The following is a 23,021-nucleotide window of genomic DNA, read 5'->3' as shown; positions in this document are numbered from 1 at the left end:
CATTCACACAAATACACATATATGGCAACTCAATCTTGTTTATCGTTAAATGAGAATCATACATGATGTGGACAAACATGTACATACAGTATACGAATATTTTCATACATGCTTATATTAGTTACAGAAATATATATTTACATTAGCTTGCTTATATGATAGTAGGCAGATGCACATATAAATTTATTTACTTTAAAAACCAACTGATTTTTTAAAATAAAAGTTTATATGAAATGAAGATAGCTGCTGAGAGCTATTTCTTTTTAAGTAAAGATAAAATTGATCCTTCAACAGCCTTTTTATATAGTCTAGCCTGAAAAATTAAGTTTGTAATCAAAATAATTTATCACCATTGTTTGAATTCAAAAAATATATTAAAAAATAAAATAAAAAAAAATATATTAGATTAACTCTTCAGTGACTACATTAGAACCACCAAAAGGCAGAAATAGAGACAAGTCCATAGTACGAAAGAAATAAATTGTTGAGTTTATCAATCGGATACTTTTTCCTAAAATCACTATATTCCCTTGAAGTAATTAAATTGAATAAAAGTTGCAAATACAAGGTAACCTCCCATACTGAAAATGGTGCACTTACAGGAGATTTGTGAATATCTGCCTCCATAAATAGGCAATAAATCAGAAAGACATTGATATAAACATAAAATAATAAAACTAAAGGGTCAGAAGGCACATTCTGACTAATGCAACTCAGTAAATAAGAGAATGAAAGTTTATTATTAAAGTAAAATCCTCAAAAAAACTTATTTGAGGCTTAGAAAACTATTTTTTAAAATTACATCTTTTTTAAATCTTATGCAAAAACAAAAAGTACTTTCTTACAAGGACTTTTTATCCACTCTTTAAGTTTATCCACGCTATAACATTCACAACAGAAATAAGAAAAAATAAAATTTTCTTCCAATTTGAATATTCTATGAAGCACCTCATTTTCTCCTAGTTTTTCCTTAACCAAAAAAACAAAAACACGCACACACACAAAAAAAACCCCAGATGACATTTCTATGGTGTAGAGTGCACTGTAGATTCAGTGCTATTTTCTTTATCCTGCTTTTCTTCTTCATGTGGTGAATCTAGTTCATTTCTGCTAGTTTCTTCCTCACTGGAATCACTGTCCAATCCACCTTCAACCCTGGCAGACGTCTTGTCATGCAAAGAACTTTCACAGGTTTTGTCTGTGGGAACAGCTCCTTTCCTTTGAGGTAAGACAGTAAAAAATGCTTCTTGCCAGTCTCTTGTTTCCAGATATTCCAGAATAATCTCAAACACTGAAACAAAGACAAACTCTATATATTTCTTAGCCAAGTTCATCACAATGTTGCATACTATATTTTAAAATAAATTGCCTTTGTGTTAAGAGTGCTACAATATCCTAATAATTTCTACTTTGTTCTTATCACTTTCTTTCCCAATTAGCTCTCAGAACCAATTGCCCCAAAGCTCTCAAGCCTGTTGTTTAGCTTTTCCTCAATTCTATTCTTAAGCACTTAGAAGTTTACCATTATTCCTTGTCTGTAATAACAGACAGAGAATCTTTTTCCTTCCTTCCTATTCTTTATCCCTTTTACTTCTTTATCCTTTATATGCTAACATAAAACTAGAAAAAAAAAAGGTTAGGATTAATCTAAATTTCTTCTATCTTTCCTATACAGCGCCACTCACTCTAGGGAACATCTTGCCTGCTTTTTGTTTCACATTTAGTACTGTCTCCAAATTACTCTCACATTAATACATTGTTGAAGGGTCAATTTGGATTACTTCATGGAAAAGTAATTTCCACAATCTATCAAAGGTCTTAGAAGCTCAGTCCTAGAATCAGTAAATTCATTTATATAACTCTCTAGAGCAGGGGTGGGCAAACTTTTTGACTTGAGGGCCACAATGGGTTCTTAAACTGGACCGGAGGGCCGGAACAAAAGCATGGATGGAGTGTTTGTATGAACTAATATAAATTCAAAGTAAAGGAGCGGAGGGGAGAGCAAGAGAACCCTCCGCTCTTTCGGCTCCGCGGGCCAGATAGAACAGCCGAACGGGCCGGATCCGGCCCACGGGCCGTAGTTTGCCCACGGCTGCTCTAGAGTCTACTATAAAGTTCTTAGCACATAAAAGGAGCCCAATAAACAGTTGTGTATCAACAAAGATCTCTACTAAACAAAACTCCAGACAAATGTCTAAGAATGTCCTTTACATTGTTATTTACAATAGTAACCAAAAAAATCATCAACAGAAGAATGGTTAATTATTATATATTCAGATGATGAAATATTCTATAGCCATTAACAATAATTCAATGACATAGAAAAATATAATTATGAGGGAAACACCCAGATTTATAATATTTCATGTAATAAAGAATCCAATTATGTTATAAATAATATTATATATGCATAGGAAAGGAAATGGAAGGAAACACACCAAAAAGTTAATACCAAGTATCTCCACGTAGTGAAATTATAGCTTATTTATTTTTATGTTTTTCTGTATTTTCAAAATTTTATAAAATATGCATGTATTATTTCTATATTCAAACAAATTATAAATCATTACATTTTATAATTTTGTTTCCAGCAAGGTATATATTTTATATTTTTCCAAAACATAAATGTAATGTTATTTTTCACAATGTTCACTCAGGTACATTTTCAGTTTATATCCTTATAGCTTACCATGATTAATTGCCAAAACTTTTCTACTATTCATCTTCACAAAATTTCCAAGGGGTAGCTGTGCATGATCAATTCCATGATCTGATGCTTGTTTATATGTGAGTCCCTAAAACAAAGACACTATAACTTGGACTAGAACATTAAATTACTTTAACTTAAAGTCTACGACAGATAAATAATTTTTAAGAAAGACTTTAGTTCAGAGAACATTATCTGAAGTGTGTGTGTTTGTGTGTCTGTGTTTGACTGCTAATTTGGAAAATTATCTTGACAATAAGGATAGTCGGAATGTTTACAAGTGAGGAAACCAAAGACATGTTTCCTGCTCTGCCACAAAGCTCCTCAGTGGCAGAACCATAGGAAAAACTTGGTCCATGCCTCCTGATTCAAATACCTTTTCACCGTTCCACACCACCTTTCTCTTAAAGTTTAAAATACTCAATCAGAACTCTTAGAGAAGCACCATCACTCTTTCCATGAATACAAAAGACATACAGATAAAATTATGTTTCATTTACATAACACTAGGAGGCACAAATAACCAAAACAAATTCTATAAAAAGCTGAATTGAAAAAAATTTTTAATTGCCTATAAATTTAGTTTTTCCCTTCTGTCAATTAAAAGAATACTGAATATGAATTTTCTTTCTTTTCAAAATTAAAATCCTTAAAAGCCTGGGTCTAACCAGGACTGAAATAGCCAAAAGACAGTACAGAGAAGGAAGAACTAAATTTCTCAACCAGTAGTTTGCATATTTTAGGGACAAATAATAATGATTGAGGCAGATGCTTTTGAAAACAAAAGTGTTTTAGTTCAAAAACACATACAACATGAAAGATAAAAATTTGGTTTTATATAAGTAACAAAAGGTCATTCTGATAAAAGGTCATTCTGATAAAATTCCCTCTGATGCTATAGAGATGCACTGTCCAATTAGAGCCACATGTGACTATTTAAGTTTAAACTGATTATAATTTTTAAAAAATTCTGTTCTCAATTGTACTATATACATTTCATGTGTTCAACAGCCACAGGGCTACCACACTGGATAGAATGATAAAAGTATTTCCAACATTAGAAAAAGTTCTACTGCACAGAGGTGCTACATAAGAATACTGAATTTGCATTCTTCTGCTGACAATATTTCCTCAGACACTTAGTAAACATGCTTTTTCTTTAGTTGGGTTGAATTTAGCAGGTTGTTAAGAGGCTGGCAAAGTACAAAATATTTTCTGTTAGAAAGTCTACTTCTGTAATTTTTCATTCAAATGAGGATGAGGATGCAGAGAGAAAAGTAGAAATATAAGAGAACAGAAAACACATCCCATGAAAATCACATATTTAAAATATAAATGATCAGTTTTGTTATAAATTTTGCCAGTGGCCTAGAAATTGATTTGCAGCAGCATCTTCTATCAATACAGCATATTGTTTAAGCATCTGGGCTCCAGAACAATTTGCCGGGTTTCAAATATCTGCTTTACTCCCTACTTCTATTGATTTTAGACTTATTTTCTTTAGGCTTCCATGTCCTCAGCTTTAAAATGCAGAAAATAGCAGCACTGATCTCACTGGTTTATAGTGAGGATTAAACATAGTAATATATGGGGTGGGAGGTGCAAAAGTAGGTTTACAGTTGTGAGTATGTGAAACACAGTTTATTCTTATATTATTATTTATTAATTATTGTGTTATTTTCCATCCGAATAACTGTAAACCTACATTTGCCCCATCTTGTATGTGAAATGTTTTGCTTAGCCAGAAAGGTGATTGAAATATAGCTGGCACTCAGTAGAGATCACCTATCACCAGTATTATTGCTACTATCAAAATGTATTATTGTTACTATTAAGAAAATTAATATATTAATATTAAGTACAGGCAAAAGCAAAAATAAAAACTTAGTACCTTTTGATGGTTGTGATCTACTAATCCTCCAATCACATAAGCCTTTGATTCATCTAATTCCTTCAGTACATTAGGTGAATCTGATGTAAGATAAATCAGATCTTCTTTCTTTATGAATTCAATATAGTGTTCTGGTTTAATGTAGATATCCTTTAAGACACATGGGGACAGATGTGATTAATTAATAGGATTTTGTGAAAATTGGCTAATCAATTTGAAAGGAAGTAAATCATATGAAAAGAAGTCTGAAAAGTTGCAATGCATTATTTATAACCTACTACTTAAACTCCTTTTCACCTCACACCTCAATTATTTAAGTGATCTCCTGATGCTATTTCCCAGTCTTTAGCCTCAGATCCCTCCAATTTACTTCCACACACTAATGGTAGATTCATTTTCTAAAAACACTACTTTCCATGTTTTATTTTTATTTGTAGGATAAAACTGAAATTCCTTAACTTTGTAACTCGTTCCTGAATGTGGCACTAACCAACCCTTTCTAAGTTTATCTCTGCTCCAACAAAACAAAAGCATTTTGTCATATATTTGCTCACATTATTTCCTGGCTTTCTCCAATTATTTCTTCTCTGTCTATATGAAATCATCAAAAGAAAGTGGCTTGTAGATTTAATAAAGTCCATGCATCCATTTCTACAAAGATACACATATAAAATCATCTCCATCAAAACTGTTAGGTCCAGAGGTACAAAACTGAACAACAGTTGGCAGTCAGAATTTTGCAAACTATATTGATAGAATAAAAGAAAATACATCAGCCCTAACCAGTTTGGCTCAGTGGATAGAGTGTCGGCCTGCGGACTGAAGGGTGCCAGGTTCGATTCTGGTCAAGGGTATGTACCTTGGTTGCGGGCACATCCCCAGCAGGGGGTGTGCAGGAGGCAGCTGATCCATGTTTCTCTCTCATGGATGTTTCTAACTCTCTATCCCTCTCCCTTCCTCTCTGTAAAAAATCAATAAAATATATTTAAAAAAATATATATCATCAGATTCAGATGACATTCAACCTGTGACATTCAACCTTTATTTTAAGGAAATAAAAAATAAAGCAGGACTTGTCTCACCTAAAATGTATAACCTAGCCTATATAATAAAAGCCTAATATGCTAAGTGTCCAGTCATCTGGTTGTCCATTCAACCAATCAAAGCGTAATATGCTAATGATATGCTAAGGCCACTCAACTGCTCCCTATGACGTGCACTGACCATCGGGGGCAGACAGTCAACTGGTCGACCAGTCGCTATGACATGCACTGACCACCAGGGGGCAGATGCTCCAAATGGTAGGTTAGCTTGCTACTGGGGTCCGGCTGATGGGGACTGAGCGAGATGGGCTGGACACACCCTGGAGCCCTCCTGCCTCCATGGCAGTGCTAAGGATGTCCAACTGTGGGCCTAAGCCATCAGTCGGACAACCCCCAAGGGCTCCTAGACTGCAAGAGGGTGCAGGCCAGGCTGAGGGACCCCCCACCCCCGCCCCGAGTGCACGAATTTCATGTACAACCACCTTTCTGAAAATGTTTTATTATAAATTTGTGTCCTGTACTTAATAAGGGCCCCAAGAGGGACTTGAAATTAAAGACCAGTGAACTTACGTTTTTCTGGAAAGCTGGTGGGTATAAATAATAAATTTAACAAGCCACAAAATAACTGAAAGTATGCCTTCTCTAACTGATTACATTATTTCTCAGGAAAATAGGACAGATCATAAAACTTGGTAAATATATTGTACTTAAAACTTAAAAAGCCTTTAAAATGTTTTACACTATAGGCTATTAATAAAATAAATGTGGACATTATGGGATTAGAGAGTGTAAGAGGAAAAGTTTGTCATGGTGAGAACTGGCTTTGAGAAAGAAAAAAAAGTACAAGAATAACCCAGTACTTCTCTGAATAGAATAGGATTCCCCATGAATTGGTACTAAAGCCAATCTATTAGTTATTTTTGCAAATGACTGAGAATGGTTTAGTCCTATAAAAAATGTGAGCCACATATGTAATTTTAAATCTTCCTGTGGCCACATTAAAAAAAGTGAAAAGAAATAAGTGAAATTAATTTTACTAATACATTGCATTCAACACAATACACCCCAAATGTTATCATTTCAACATATAATCTTTTTTAAAATTTCAAGGAGATATTTTACATTCTTTTTGGGGGGATAGGTACTAAATCTTTGAAATCCAATATATATTTCACATTTATAGCACAACTCAATTTAGACCAGTCACATTTCAAGAATTCAATAGCCACATGTGGACATGGGAGAGCACAGATTTAGAAGCAACAATGCAAGTACATTTTCAAATTTTAGAGTGACTTCACTGTTACAAATAATGCAACGCCAGTTTGCTAGGTAGAGACTAAATAAACACCTTTAAAAATTTTCCTTTTTAAAAATATGTTTTAAAGTTGGGGGCAAAATAGAAGTGAGATTTAGTGAGAGCAAGTACAAACAGACATCGCAGTCTTTTTAGCTTCCCTTATTCCCTTAAACTTAGGTACAGTGACACACAGGGTTTGGAGACTGGTGACTCCTGTATTTATTAACATTATGTAGAATTTGGGTAAAAAATGTAGACCTTTAAGCTTAAAACTACTTGAAATTATGGGAGAGTTAATCTACTGTAGTTACCTTCCAGTTGACCCATCCTTTGTCATTTTCATCCATGTTCTTTTTCAACTGGCCTCCATGGCTTGTCAAGTAAAACTGATGGAGTCATCATCAATGAAAGAGAGCAAATGACTATTAAAATGCAATATTTTATTTCCCTCATACACTAATTTGATTGTCAATGAAATTAATATATTTTCATTCTAGAAAAAAATAAATTTGTGGCATGCTTTAAACATAGAAGAATAAATTTGTGGTAAAAATGACATATTTTGTGTATTATCTACCACAATAACTTCCTTATTTCATCTACATTTTCATCCCATGTTTTTAAGCACCCATAGTCAGCCTTTCTCTTAATGATCACTTTTCTACAAACTCCCCATTTCTATGTCAAGTTTCCCTTCCCTTTCTTTTGCCACCACTGTTATTTTTTACCACTCCAAAGTCTCCATAATTCTTTGATTCTAAAACCTGACACTATTTCAAATCCAAGCAAGGATGGGAAGAATATAAAATGTAAAAATGTAAAATTACTATCACTTGATAAGAAGAAAATATCTAACCAAACATATATTAAGAATTTCTAGTTCTCAACCTCAGTGAGCCAGTGTTAATTTTAGGTCACCGAGAATTCAAACAGTAGGCAACTCTTGATAGCAGGCAGCTAGTCTCACAAAGCACTCCCTCACTCTAGCTAAGGAAGTACTTTTCAAAATTATCAGTGACTCAGAATCTTTTAAGTAGAATAAACCTACCAACAGGTAACACAGCACACATCAGTTCCCCCTACTCTCCGGAATAGAAGGAATGAGAATTAAGAGACTAGTATGAAAATATGTGTACATCCTTCAGTGAAGATGTTCAACTACACAGAAATGAGCAGGTCAGTGTGGACAAGACTGATGATAACTGGGCAGTGTGTCTGAGAACGAAGTATGTGAAAAACTGTTTAAAATATTTTACTTTATCTTTGTAGAAAACATGTTTCAAATAGGCATTTTGTTCTCGAAGAAGGATTATCTGTTAAGACTCTTGTAAAGGCAGTCAGGATTATCTATGCCGTTTCCCAAGGGAAATATAAGAAAGGAAATTGGAGTCTGTTTTAAATCTCTCAAACATACCTGCACAGGATGCAGTGCTCGTCGATTTTCTGCATAACATCGTTGAATCTGCTTATGAAGTTTCTTAATGTCCTATAAAAGAGTGCAATTTTTAAAGCACCATTTTCAAAATCATCTATGGCCATTCCACAATCTTAGTGGAACAGAATAAGCAGAAGAAATAACTAGACAAGTACATTTTTTTCTTTTGAAATACAGGTCCTTTCTGATAATTTCCTTACATAACTAACAAAATTACTATAAGTCAACCAATGGTTCTGCAAGTGAATCATTATTTCTTATTCTGTATTCACTTACTAGTAAAATGCTAGTTCATGAAAAAATTTACTCTTCTTAAGAGTCAGCAAAACAAAAATAGAATTCTCTTAGAGCCATACTATTACTATTATTATAACTTACCAATTGCTTGGAAAGTAATTAAAGTATGTTCTCTTCACTAGCATTGTTTAAATAACCAGGCTTCTCAAACTATTAAATAAGAAGTAATTCTATTAAGACAATCATACTTCTTATTTTCTTAATTGAGATTAGGACAAAGAAAACCACTCACAGATCTTTATGATCAATAAGCAGTTACTGAATTTTATAATCTAATCATGGTGTTTGTCTCTCCTGTCAACACACACACATATACATAAGAGGAATTTATTAGCTAGTTTAATTTAGGGGACACAGAACTTGAAAAACTTGATTTAAGATGCATTTTAGTACATAAATTTATATCAAAGTGATATTACAGATTAAAGTAAGAAATATTTAGCCTAGTTTACCTGCAGGGTTTTTCTGACAATGATTCATACCTTTAATACCATCAAGCTGTCAAAACTACAGTCAATGATAAGGCGAAGTGTGCTGTGAACAACATCTCTTCGAATACGTTTTCTATCATTTCCATCCGAGTTTGATTCCAGTTGACACTGACGCTCCAATTGTTTTCTCTTGCGTTTTTCCTTCCTCTTTTGTCTAAAATTAGTATTGAAATAACTTTTTGGTGTTATTTATAGATTCACATATAAGACTCCTCTAAATAGACAAAGAAACAATGACTTTTTTAAATCATCAGGCTAAACCATATGAAACTGCCACTTTTGTGGACCAAAATTGGTCAAATATCAGCAATTTTATATAGTCCATCTAAAAATTTTAGAAAGGAAGAAAATGGGTTTGTAAAAACAGTATAATGCTTTTTACACAAATCCTAACTATAAATTTATTTATTATTGGTATCATCTATACTAATAATAGCTTAGGTCCATCACGGCCTAAACGATGAGACGGATGACCAGTCACCAGAAAGTGCATGGAGCACCTCTCGGTCCCTCCCCACAGCCCACAGGTTCCTATCATAGCAAGGCTGGCGGCAGGTGGGCGGGGCGGTGGGGCGGCGGGGTGGCAAGGCGGGCACAGTGAGGTCGTTAGCCTCTGGCCTGAGCTGGACCAGAGGCCTAACGACCACACCGCTGCTGTGGTGGCTGCGGATCAGGCCGAGGGGCCCCGGAGAGAGAGGCACCTGATCCGCAGCCTCTGCGGCTGCTGACGAGGCCCAGAGAGAAAGAGAGAGAGAGAGGCAAGGCCTGATCAGCAGCTGCCGTGGAGGCTGCGGATCAGGCCCGGAGAGAAAGGCAGCTGTCAGCAGGGCTGTTCTGGATTTCCCAGAAGAGCCAATGGCTACCTAGGAGGTAGAGCTTTTGACACTGACTGGCATAGAAACGGACCAATCAGAACCAAATCTGGGTGAACTGCGAGGAGCCAATGGCTGCCTAGGAGGCGGAGCTATTGATGCTGACTAGCATAGACACCGACCAATCAGAACCTAATCTGGGTGAACGCGAAGGCAGAACCTAAGGTAGGGACTGAGGAGGGGTTTTAAGGGCAACAGCTGTTTGGTGTAAGGTTTAAGAAAGTGGTTCAATTTTTTAATAACCGGTTTGGCAGTATAGTGCATATGGCTGGCTATCAGTCCAGATATAGCGATTATGTATATTTGTCTGTAAAGAGCATCTCCACCTGCTGAAAAAGGTTTTTCCCCCCCATTTAAGCAATCCTATCCTATATAATCTATCCTATATAATAAAAGGCTAATATGCAAATCGACAGAACAGTGGAATAACCAGTTGCTATGACATGCACTGACCACCGGGGGCAGATGCTCAATGCAGGAGCTGCCCCCTGGTAGTCAGTGCACTCCCACAGGGGAGCGCCGCTCAGCCAGAAACCGTGGCAGCACTAAGGACCCCTCAGGGGATGTCCGACTGCGGGGAGTGGGCCTAAGCCGGCAGTTGGACATCCCCCAATGGGTCCTGGACTGTGAGAGGGCGCAGGCCGGGCTGAAGGAACTCCCCCATCCCTGCCCCAGTTCATAAATGTCATGCACCAGGCCTCTAGTCTATACTAATAAAAGGGTAATATGCTAATTAGAATGGGTTGACTGGTCATCTTCCAGACCTCTGAATTCCTTCCAGACAAAGCCATGGTGGTGGGGGCTGAGGCAGAGGCAGTTAGGGACAATCACACCAGCAAGGGAGGGCAGTTGGGGGCGAGATCAGGCCGGCAAGGTGTTAGGGACAATCAGGCCTGCAGGGGAGGGCAGTTGGGGGCAACCAGGCCAGCAGGGGAGGGCAGTTAGGGGTGATCAGGCAGGCAGGGGAGAGCAGTTAGGGGCGATCAGGTAGGCAGGGGAGAGCAGTTAGGGTCAATCAGGCTGGCAGGGGAGAGCAGTTGCGGGCAATCAGGCTGGCAGGGAAGCAGTTAGGGATGATCAGGCAGGCAGGCAGAGGTGGTTAGGGGAAATCAGGCAGGCAGGCAGCGGCAGTTAGGGGTGATCAGGCAAGCAGTCAGAGAGGTTAGGTGCAATCAGGCAGAGGGATTAGGGGCAATAAGGCAGGCAGGCAGAGTGGTTAGGGGTGATCAGGTAGGCAGGCAGGTGAGCAGTTAGGAGCTAGTGGTCCCAGATTGCGAGAGGGATGTCCCTGATTGGAGAGGGTGCAGGCTGAGCTGAGGGAACCACCTCCCCGCTGTGCACGAATTTCATGCACCGGGCCTCTAGTATTATAGTAAGAAAACTTCACAAATACTTGAGAGTTGTAATTTGTTTCACTAGTATCATTCTTCCCCTACATGATTTTCAAGCAACATTTATATGGTGTAGAAAAAAAGCAAAGTAAAATAGTGAAAAAAATCTCATATACTTTTTTTCTCTAATCAGCATCAACTATAGTTTATTTTTCTCTCAGTAACTTTTGGCATTATACAGGGGTGAGCAAAAGTAGGTTTACAACTGTAATATAAAAAACACAACAAATAGTAATACAAAAATAAACTGTTTTGTATACTCACAACTGTAAACCTAATTTTGCCTACCCCTTTAATTACAGCTTCAACCTAACTGTTCTCAAAACCTGCAATAGTTCTTCTAGAAAAATCAATGTTAGGCCTAAATTTGATCTTTCTGAGGAGGTTATTTTTGTTCCATATCTAGGACATGGATGCTAATTATATCCCTTTCCTAAGTTGGTTATTTCAGAAATTGTGCTGCTACTCACAATAGATTTTGGGTGAGAAAAAGTGTGCAGTGTAAATTCATAAACACTGCTAAAAAAAAATTCAAAACATAGTTTTAACAGCCAATTGACAGTGTTAGCTAACAATATGCATAGTCCCAATTTTAATTAACACAATTATTTTAATGTGTCAAAAGACCATGAAAGGCCCAACATTCCATATTTTTGAATAGGGGTAGAATGCATTTTGAAACATACTTGCGGAGTTCTCGTTGTTCTTCCCATTGTTTCTGTTTTATTAGCTTTTTCATTTGTCGTTTAGATATTGGTTCAAACTCTTCATCTAATCTTGGCTTTTGACTTTCCTCTTGATCTTCACTTAAGTCTTGCTTTCTTTCAACATTAGAAGTCTCAACAATTGCTGGCACCATTTCAGATGACATTATTTGATGCCTCTGAAAAATTGAAAAGCAACTTTGACATAGATGATTCACACACAGTAAAGTAAATACCAAATGACCAAGAAATGTGATTAAAATTAATCCATTTCAGAAATTAATAAAAATAAAAATTTAGCCCTGGCTGGATGGCTCAGTTGGTTGGAGCATCATCCCGTACACCCAAAGGCTGCAGGTTCGATTCTGGTCAGGGAACATACCTAGGTACCTAAGTTGTGGGTTCTATCCCAGTGTACAAGAGGCAACCAATCAATGTCTCTCTCTCTCATCTATCTATCTATCTCTTCCTTGCTCTCTAAAAATCAATAAACATATCCTCACCCAAGGATTTTTTTAAATGAAATTTTATACAATTAAATGTTATTTACTGACAAAGATCATGTAATGAAATGGGGTGCTTTCATGGCACAATTTTTACAAAGGGCAACACAGATTTATGTTTCAAGAGCTTTAAAATACTGATACCCTTCACTCAGTAATTTACTTCCTTAGAATAAATTCCTGTAAATAAATCAGAAATATACACAAAATTAATGCAAAAGGGTATGCAGTAGCCCCGCCTTATCTTCAGTGGGTACATTTTAAGATCCCGGTGGATGCCCAAAAAGGTGGATAATACTGAACCCTATATTTACTAGTACTATGGTTTTTCCTAAACAAACATATAATAAAGTTTAATTTATAAATATTATAATCATAGTAAAAATATTAAAATTTATATTTATAAGTATGTTTATATTATACTTATATTAGCATTTTCTAAATTTTATATAATGAGGTTAACAATAAAATAGAACAATTATTACAATGTAGCATAATAAAAGTTATGTAAATATGGTTTCTCTCTCTGATAACTGAGATGGCTAAGTGACTAATGGCTGGGCAAAGTATACAGAATGGATATGTTGGACAAAGGGATGATTCACATCCCGAGTGGGATGGAGCGGGATGGCCTTAGATTTCATCACACTACTCAGAACTGTGCAATTTCAAACTTATGAATTGTTTAATTCTGGAGTTTTCCATTTAATATATTTAGACTGGTTGATCACAGGTAATGGAAACCACAGAAATCAAAATAGTGGTTTGTATATACTGCGGTGTTATTTTCAACGATGAAAAATTAGAAACTACTTGAATGTCAGCAAAAGGGATTACATAAATTATAGCTTATCCATGACAGTGGCTGGGAATACTAAATAGCCAGTAAAAATGTTTCCCAAAATTATTTAGTGATAAAGAAAAATGGTTGTTAGATAAGAAAATCAAAACAAGAAATACATACACTTTATCCAATTTTGTTTTAAAAAGCATACACACAAAAATGATTCTTACCCATGATATTCTGCATTTTCTAAATTTTATATAATGAGAATATAGTTTTATAATATAAAAATATTAAACACTTAAAAATATTTTTTAATCCTGATCTGAGGATATTTTTCCAGAGATTTTTAAAGAGTGAAAAGGAGGGAGGGAGGGGGTAGAGGAAGAGAGAGAGAAACATCAATGTGAGACATATCGACTGGCTGCCTCCCGCACACACCCTAACTAGGACTGGGGATATACACTCATAATTAGTTTTTTACAAAAGATATGCTATAGATCTGTGTAGTTTGGATAGTGCAGAAAACAAATCTGGTTTCCCACCTCCATATATTTCATTATCAATATATAATTGTAAATATTCCACTTTAGTCATGGTTAAAAAACAAAATATTTAAGTTGATTCTGAAATCAGTTGTAGAATGCTTCGGGCCATCTCAAACATCTTTATTTAGATTTAGCCACCCAAACCTTTATGTCTATTGCCCAGAACTGAACGTCCCTTCACATTTGGGAAAAAAGCTAAAAATACTGAGATTTTTCTTTAACAGATTTTTAACACCAAAGCTTAAAAATGTATTTATTATTTATCCCTACCAAAGACTAAGCATTAAGCTTGCAAATGTTCTAATAGCCTTAAAGAAAATTATATGATTTCTCCTACTTATAGAAATAGCTAAGAAGTCTGTGCAGAGAAGGTAACATCTAAAAGAAAAATCGACACAACTCAGATAATGAAAGGACAAAACCTTTGCAGAACATAATTTAAGCAGTAGTTTTGTTATATGTTTCTTGCTTTCTTTAAAAGTACAATGTTATAACGGACATACAGGGATAACCAAGCAAACTTGGAAAGTTTACCAAATTTTGACCGAGTGGTAAGAAATTTTAAGATGTGCTTCGGGAGCTACATCAAAAACCCTGGTATTTTACTAGGTCACAAGATTACTAAAAAGGAAAAAGAATCATCTAGTAATCCAAGTAAGAGTTCACAAGTTTTCCTTAAACCACTAACCAAACAGTATCCTTAGTTTACAGGCACACCTGCCTGATATGACAACTCAAATTTGACTCTACACGGAAAACTCCATATGGGTAGGGATGACGTCTACTTTTGCCCAACATTATATTGCCAGTACTAACACGGTGCCTGGCACGAAGTTATTTATTATATATTGGTGAAATAAATAAATGAGTGACTATGGTATTATTACAAAGGATTTTTTAAAATAATGAAAATAGTAATAGCAAACAATTCTTACAGTGCTTAATATAAAAAGTATCTAATTTAATCCTTAAAACCAACCCTCCGAGGTAGACAGTGTTATGCCTACTTTATAAAGAAAGAAGGCACAGTTGAGGTTAAATAGCTTCCCCCAAATTACAAAACTACTAAATAACTCCTAAGAAACAAGGCAGCTAGAACAAATTTAGCACAAAGTGGGTCCTCAAAATACTTGTTGGACGAATAGATAAATGAAGTAATAGGGTTAAGATTCAAACACAGATCTAACTCTATTTTCCAGGAATCCAAAATCTTACTTAGAGAATAAGGATTTTCAGAGAACATAAAAGCTACGCCGCTTCAACCCTGCTTTTGGAGGGCAGAGATTTGTGTCACTGAAAGGCGGGAAAACAGCTTTATTCATATGCTACCGAATAAAAAAAATTAGGACAGACTTCCTAGAGATGATAGCCAAAAGTTCATGTTTTGAGGCACCCTGACTCCCAGTCTTGAAATACATGACAATACTAAATAAAAGATAAAAAGGGGAAAAACAAAAAAGGTATAGCCAAAACAAGAACCAAACAAGAACTAGAATAGTTGCTGTTGGGTCTGCTGTGCAAAGGCAATTGGAAGTTTCCCTGGATTTGAAGTAGGGAGAATAATAATAACCCAAGACAGAAGGTGGGAGAGATGGGAGACTGTTTAAGATGAACCCTTAACCTATTGTGGGAGGCGAGGCTTCTTCATGAGAAAAGGCTGAAAACGGGTAAAATTAGACTTGCTTATAAGAAGCTGAGTACTTGAGGGAAACTTGAAGGCAGCAGAAACAGCCTCTGGGCCAAGCCACTGAGGTGATATATGAACTTATGACACTACATGATTAGAATTCTGAACCACCTATACAAACTCTACTGTGGACTGAAGCACTGAACAGGGCCATGAGTGGGAGCAACCACAAAATCAGTACTAGACAGTGGGTGTGCAGAGAGGAGATGCTAATTCCATTCAAGATTAGTCTGCAAAGCAAAATTACAAAAAGAAAAGGTAAAAATAGAAACAACAAAATCAACAATTAGGAGATAAATTCATTCTATATAAACTGGGAATAATAGGGTGATATGAAAATGACTTTAAAATAAGTGGTTGGAATCTTTCAGAGACTATAAGGAGTAAGAACCATTAAAAACAAAACAGGAAATTGGGACACAAAAGCAGGCACAAAAGAATATATGAAATAAGAATACATGAAAAAGAACCCATTTGGAAACCAGCGAGTGAAGATATAAAAATTTCAACAAATGAGATAAACTCCAGATTACCTGTAGCCCAAGAGGTAACTGATGAATTAGAAGACATCCTGATCATCTGACTCAGAGTTCAGACAGATATATAGAATGAAGTATACCAGTGTGTGTGTGTGTGTATGATCTCTGAATGCATAATAATCTGGCCACTCAGTGTATATCCTATATAAAAAAAGGCTAATATGCAAATTGTCCCCTTGACCAGGAATTCGACCACCAGGCAGGCGGGCTAACCACCCATGTTCCCTCCCCCTGGCCAGGCTGGCCAGACCCCACCCATGCATGAATTCATGCACCAGGCCACATACACTGAGTGGCCAGATTATTATGTGTTCATATATATATATATATGTGTGTGTGTGTGTATATATAGTTATATATATGTATATATGTATATACATATATATATGTCAGAGCAGTTAAAAGACCTGAATTATAGAATGAAAAATAGAAGCAAAAAGGTAGAGATAAATGTATAACCTTGAGTATATTCATTAATAATTTTTAAAAAGCTGAAAAAATAAAGTAAGCATTCAATTTAAGAATAGAGAGACAGAGGAAACTCAATAAGCCTGAAAACATTAGGAGAAAATTTTAAAATAAATATTGTGATCCCCGGGATCACTTTTATTTCACTTCCTTTCCATAGATACTACATTAAAGTCAGTAATGCATGTATCCAAAACAGTGTAGGGTGGAGAAAGCGTAAGTTAAACCTGTCCATTAAGCTAAACATGCAAACTTAAAAGCACAATTAAAATTCACAGGAAACAAATTACTCTCTTCATGAAACAATAATATTTTAAGAGAGACTATTTCTATTACGATTGGCATAGTTTTTTTTTTTTCTAGTTCTCTATTATATTAAAAAACTGTAAGTGTTGATTGGCTCTATAATATGTAAATTTTAAAAAGCAATTTATAGCAACATTTTACAGCTCAGGTACACCAGGGGGAGCTTTTGCCTTTCCTATCTAAGTATGAGTTAAATTTAACTTGGCCTATCATTGCATAGTAACATTTTTAAACACCCTGTCAAATACATCGCAAGATCATACACTAGTCAACATCATTATCATTTTTAAAGCTCTTCCCAGTTAAGAAAATGCACTGTAGTAAGTGAATTTTTAAAAAAATTGAATGAGCTAGATACAACAAAAATGTTAGCTTGAGATCCTACATATTATTGTTTACAGCACACTGTACATACAAGGACATGTACCACTTCCCACTCTCCATACCTACAATAAGCAGTTCCCTATGTACTAGCTTGTTCAGATTACATATTAAGCAAAATAAACGTGTGCTGTCTACTAGGTTTGCTTGCTTTATTTTGGTTTTGTCCAGTTTATAAGCTCCGTGGCAGAGTTTTGCATTCCTCCTTTACATGCAGTGACACTCTCCCAGGACATTTCATTCATCCAACCATGCGCCACAAATATTTAAGAACGGTATTTTGTAGCAATTACAGAAATATTTGTGTGAAATTCTGTTTAGCACAGAATTAAAAAAAAAATAGTCACAGAAATAGGTTCTCAGGTGGTCTTATAAAACTAAGAACTGTATAAATGTGACTAAGGCCATTTGATGTGGGATGAATACATAATGAAGTGTTTCATTATTTCCTTTATTTCCGCGTCTTAATACATATTTCGGCAGGAAGAACACATTGGGGGGGGGGGGGGGGGTAAGTGAGTGGCCAAAGTTAAAGAAAACAAAAAACCTTCATGGATTTTATTGATTGGGCTAAAATACTAGTAAAGTCTTCATAAATTGTGAGACTCCCTTCCAGAAAGATCCAAACGAACGCTGAAATAACTGCAGACTGGAATCAACTGATCTGACGGTGAGAGGGAAGGAATACCCTTTTTAAAACGTGCCGGCCAAATCTGCAGAAGCAAAAGCGCTTGGTTCAACTGTCAGGCCCCTTGGGCGGAGAGGTGGGCTGGGATGGGGAGCGAGGCGGGGGGTTTAAAAAACAGAAAGTGAGAAAATCATCTGTTGCTATCCTCTATCTTTACAAAAATGCCCGAATTCTAACACTTAAAATATTTCCGTGTAATCAAGTAACACCTTGGTCTTCTTAAAATCGTCCTGAGCTCCCCATGATGGCGCCTAAAAACACCTGCGGCAACTTGCACAGGGCCCCTACAACTCGGAGCGCTCGGCCATGTCGGCCTCTCATTGGAGAAATTAGGTGAGGGTTCAAGAGGTAAAGCGACTTGCCCACGGTCTCTAGGCACCACGTGGCAAAACCATGGCTAGTTTCCCGGCCCTTCAGGCTGCAGATTTCCCTCTCCCTTCGTTCTTTGGAAACTCACACTCTTCGCAAACTAGGGACCGGATCCCGACCCCCAAATAGTTATCCACAACAGGAGACCCACGGCGGAAGGCAGCGCCTCTCCCCGCTAGGCTACGCGCCGGCGGACGCACTCCAGAGGCGGGACTCAGCTGAAACCACCCAGTCAGGGAGCTTCTTGAAGGGCCGCGGGGACGCGCTCTACCTGACGTCACTTCCTTCGAGACCGGGGTCCCGGCCGCCACTTCCACAACTCCGCTTCCCTCTTTCCCGGAAGCCCTCGTTTGTAATCCAGGGCGGCTTTGGCTGAGCGCCCTTTTTGTGGCCGGAGGAAACCAAAGGGTAGGCGAGCGCGAGCCTCAGTTCCAGGGGACTTACCGAGCTGAGGGGTTTTCGGGGAGCCTGAGAGCACGCGCAGAAAGCCCTTCTGGAGTGGTCTTGGTACCGCTCATGAGTATTTCTTCTGAAACTTCAACTCCCAGAGGCAGCGATGGCAGCTACACGTAGGCGGCTTCGGCGGTTACGTCTGACGTCATGTAACTGCGCCAACTCCGGACCCGCAGTGGGAGAAACCGGGCGGGGGTGGGGTGGAGAGGGGAGTTGATGTGGGGCGGGGTCAGGAGTTAGGGTTTTTGGAGTGGGAGGTAGTTACAGTGATGTCGGTTTTGCCATTTAAAAGCACGTGTGTACCTACGGGCATGTATTCATTCATATATTCCTGTGGGGATGATGGCGCAGGGGTGCTTGAGACATTCCTGCTCTTAAAAATTAAAAATACGAAACAGTAACTCTTAATTATTAAGAAGGGCTCTTAATTCGTCCGTGTTGGAGATGAGAGGAAAGCATCTCTTGCCGAAATTTGTTATAATTCATACAGAACACGATTATCAGTATCATATATTTTACACAATTCAAATGGAAAATCAAATTTTAAAAGTCACATCCGCAATAAGATGCATTTAAAACTAGAATATTTAAGCCGTTTTTCTTGCTTACAGTTGGAAATCTTACTCTCCATTCATTCCTTGAGTTATTTTTCATATGGTGTTTCGCAAAACATCAGGTGACATTTCATTGTTTATAATACTTGACCTTATGTAATCTTTTTGCTATATATAGACCAAGTCAACTGAGAGAGAACTGAAACATAATCCAGTAGATTGTTGTTTTCTCTTTAGTTTTTTATTTGCTCCTACTTTTAACAAGTGATTATTGCAGAATTTGAAGATACGAATAAAGTTTGAAAGGAATAGGAGACTGCTATCAGTATGAAAACAATTCTGAAGTAAATTATTCCTTTTTAAAAATATATTTTTATTGAATTCAGAGAGGAAGAGACAACATCAGTGATGAGAGAATCATTGATCGGCTGCCTCCTGCACGCCCCCTACTGGAGACCGAGCCCACAACCTTGGCATGTGCCCTGACCTGGAATCAAGGCATGACCTCCTGAATCTTGGGTTGATGCTCAACCACTGAGCCACACCGGCAGGGCTGAAGTAAATTATTCTTGATATTTGAAAACATATCTGAACATCTTTAAAGGTTTCAGTGAATAAAAATTAAATTCAGGATTTGAGTTTTCTATAAGAATTGAAATGTATCTAAATTTAATCACAAAAAAATGACATTTCCCTTGCTTTAAACTCTCAAATATTTCTTGAAAAACATGTCAGCTGTAACATTGTTGTGGTCACTCTGTTAATTCCTCATCTCAAATCTAAAAGATCTCTTAATTGAGCATTGGATCCATTTTTGATTTGTTAGTAGGGCATCTTTTTTCAGCTGCCTCCATATCAGGGCAAAGAGTAGCTGAGGGAGGATTAGTAATTGGATATGTAGCCCTTCACACGTAGGTCATTAAACTCAGGCTGGCATAGCGATGTGCCAGATCTTTTAACAGCTGTTCAGTTGTTCCTCAGGGATCTGTGTTATGAATAATTACATTTTTTTTTCATAATTAATAGTTGGCACCCTTAGACATTTTTTTAAACTTGTTACTTTAAAAACCCTCATAGTTGAGTCAATAAGTTTTCTTTTAACTTTATAATCATGGTGCAAAATTTGAAGTGATTGTAGTATCAATCCAAAGCAAGCACCAAAAAAGTACCAGGAAAAAAAAAAGTATAATCATGAAATAGTTTCATGTTTATTAATTTGTAAAATTCATGTATTTGACACATTTTCTGAGTTCCATATTTTTGTCTTGGTTTTGATACAAAGATAACTAAATCATGATTGGTATCCTTAAGGAATCCTTAGTCTAGTTGGAGAACCAGCAGCAAATAAATACTATATAACATATAATATACGTGAGATGCTTGTACATGGAAAGGAGCAACTGAATGCACCTAGAGTCAAGAGACATAATTTCAGAAGTTGAATAAGTTTGCTCCATCTTAGAAAGTAAGTAGGGGTTTTTGAGATAAAAAGAGAAAGGTATTTAAAATATTGGTAACAGTGCATGTCATAGTTTGGCATATGACTGAAAAGTTTTGAGTAGGATGAGGAAGGAAGAGAGAATAGTTCTGAGGGTTTTTATAATCTGGACAACTGTAGGAATGTAATTGTGTTAACTGGATCATTTAGAGAATAGTGGAAAAAAATAGATTTTGCAAAAAATAGTTTGGTTTTAACTATGGGTTCTGTGAGTCTAAAGGACATCTAAGTAGAAACAGATTTCGAAATCACATAGTTGGTAGTTTAAGCCAACATAAGAGATTCAAATCAAAGAGATGTTAGTCCATGGTTACAAACCTGTAATGGTCACTAGTGGCCTGGTGTGTGAAATTCATGCACAGGGGCAGTGGGAGGGGGGGGTTGTCCCTCAGCCCAGCCTGCACCCTCTCCAATCTGGGACCCCTTGGGGATCGGGCCTAAACGGGCAGTCGGACATCCCTCTCACAATCCAGGACTGCTGGCTCCTAACCACTCGCCTGTTTGCCTGCCTGATTGCCCCTAACTGCTTCTGCCTGCCAGCCTGATCGCCCCCTAACCGCTCCCCTGCCAGCCTGATTGACACCTAACTGCTCCCCTGCTATCCTGCTTGCCCCAACTGCCCTCCCATGTCGGCTCGATCGCCCCCAACTGCCCTCCCCTGCCGCAACCCGCCTCCTCCACCAGGACCCGCCTCCTCCGCCGGGACCCGCCTCCTCCACGCGAGGTGGCGGAGATGCTGGGACTGGCATCCTCCGTGCCGCGTGGAGCCGTGGGACCCCCAGGCCTCACCGTGTGGAGTGGCCACTGGGCCCTGCCTCCGCTGTGCTCATGGCCATCTTGTGACGACGTCACGCACAAGGGTCACCTAGGCTTTTATTAGTATAGATGAGGACTAGAAGGTAAGAAAAGAGAAAAACTATCTGGGAGAACAGTGTCACAAACAGGAAAGCACATTCTCTGTTTAATCAGGGTACAAGTTCCAAGTAGAAATGTGGGCCTAATTACATCAGATCTCAATTTTTTAAGAGCAGCCAGAAATCTGAATCTTTATGTGAAACTTGGTTTTAAGTGTTGTCAGCGATTAAAAAAAAATACTGAGCAGGCTAAACAAAACATGTCTGGGAACCACATTCAGACAATCGGTTGCCAGTTTGTTAACTTGGACTGTATATTGTAGAGAGAAGGGGGATACAGAGAGAACCAGAATTTTAGGACACAGAAACACACTAGTAAATACAGTTATGAGCTCCTCCAAATGTTTGGCCTGAGAGCATTGGGCAATCATCACAAATGTCATAATTTTAAGCCTAATTCTGATATCCCATTAAGTTTGAGAGTACTCTGCAGCAAGTTGAGAGTGGGGAGGTATGGGAATAGAGCACATTTGTGGTACAGTCTGCCCTCCAGATCTGCAGGTATCACATTCTCATGTTCAACCAACCAAGCATCAAAAATATATATATTTTTAAAAGTTACATTGTTGCTGATGTGTACTATTGGGTGGGGCAAAAGTAGGTTTACAGTTGTGAGTACAGGAAACAGTTTATTCTCATTATTTATGAATTATTTTCTTTTTTCATATGAACAACTGTAAACCTGCTTTTGCTCCATCCTGTATGTAGGTAAGCCTACAATGGTTGTGCTCTGTTGAACATATACAGATTATTTTATTTGTGATTATTCCCTAAAAATACAGTATAACAACTATTTACACAGTGTTTACATTGTTTTAGATATCACAAGTAATCTAGAAATGATTGTACAGTATAAAGTATACAGGAGGATGTGCATTGATTATATGCAAGTAGTACCTCATCCTATATATAACTAGTGGCTCAGTGCACGAATTGGTGCACATTGAAAGGAAATTAATTAGAAGAAGTATTTTAATATTGCTATTTGCCCTTTCTCTATAATAGAAGTGTCAGAGATGAAAGAAAATTAGTAAAATGTCCATGAAAATAATATATAAATTGATTAATAAAAAACAATAACAACATGATATAACAAATATTTTTATGAAATTTTTACTGTCATAATCTTTGTTTATCATTAATATTTTTAAATATGCCAGGTATTCTGGAAAACTTTTATCATTCGGACACAATTTGC

General features: G+C 37.1%; 1 protein-coding gene across 2 annotated transcripts; it reads right to left on the bottom strand.

Moving 5' to 3' along the window:
- Nucleotides 1-21: 21 nt before the first annotated feature.
- On the bottom strand, nucleotides 22-18,998 carry TRMT10A (tRNA methyltransferase 10A). 2 transcript variants are annotated; one of them, XM_080662829.1, is made up of 8 exons: nucleotides 18,849-18,998; nucleotides 12,114-12,310; nucleotides 9,156-9,318; nucleotides 8,356-8,427; nucleotides 7,253-7,327; nucleotides 4,599-4,748; nucleotides 2,690-2,795; nucleotides 22-1,291 (listed from the first exon to the last, which is right to left on the bottom strand). In XM_080662829.1, the coding sequence occupies exons 2-8, from the start codon at nucleotides 12,296-12,298 to the stop codon at nucleotides 1,026-1,028; spliced, it is 1,017 nt and encodes a 338-aa protein (XP_080518955.1). In that variant the 5' UTR covers nucleotides 12,299-12,310; nucleotides 18,849-18,998; the 3' UTR covers nucleotides 22-1,025. The 2 variants fall into 2 exon arrangements, with proteins under 2 accessions (XP_080518955.1, XP_080518956.1); XM_080662830.1 differs by lacking the exon at nucleotides 18,849-18,998 and adding an exon at nucleotides 18,493-18,596.
- Between the last annotated feature and the right edge of the window lie 4,023 nt (nucleotides 18,999-23,021).

This window comes from Plecotus auritus, assembly GCF_963455305.1.
Source record: "Plecotus auritus genome assembly, chromosome: 1".
NCBI classification, from domain to species: Eukaryota; Metazoa; Chordata; class Mammalia; order Chiroptera; family Vespertilionidae; genus Plecotus; species Plecotus auritus.
The sequence above is the reverse complement of the archived record's forward strand: the minus strand, read 5'-3'. Positions and strand labels throughout refer to the sequence as shown.

Bases quoted from the DNA above. Each gene is read 5' to 3' on its own strand.
- TRMT10A (XM_080662829.1), bottom strand. From the start codon at position 12,298: ATGTCATCTGAAATGGTGCCAGCAATTGTTGAGACTTCTAATGTTGAA. The intron at 2,796-4,598 runs GTACTAAGTTTT...TCTTTGTTTTAG, and splicing joins TAGATCACAACCATCAAAAG to GGACTCACATATAAACAAGC. The intron at 1,292-2,689 runs GTAAGCTATAAG...TCTTTGTTTCAG, and splicing joins AGTTTTGGCAATTAATCATG to TGTTTGAGATTATTCTGGAA.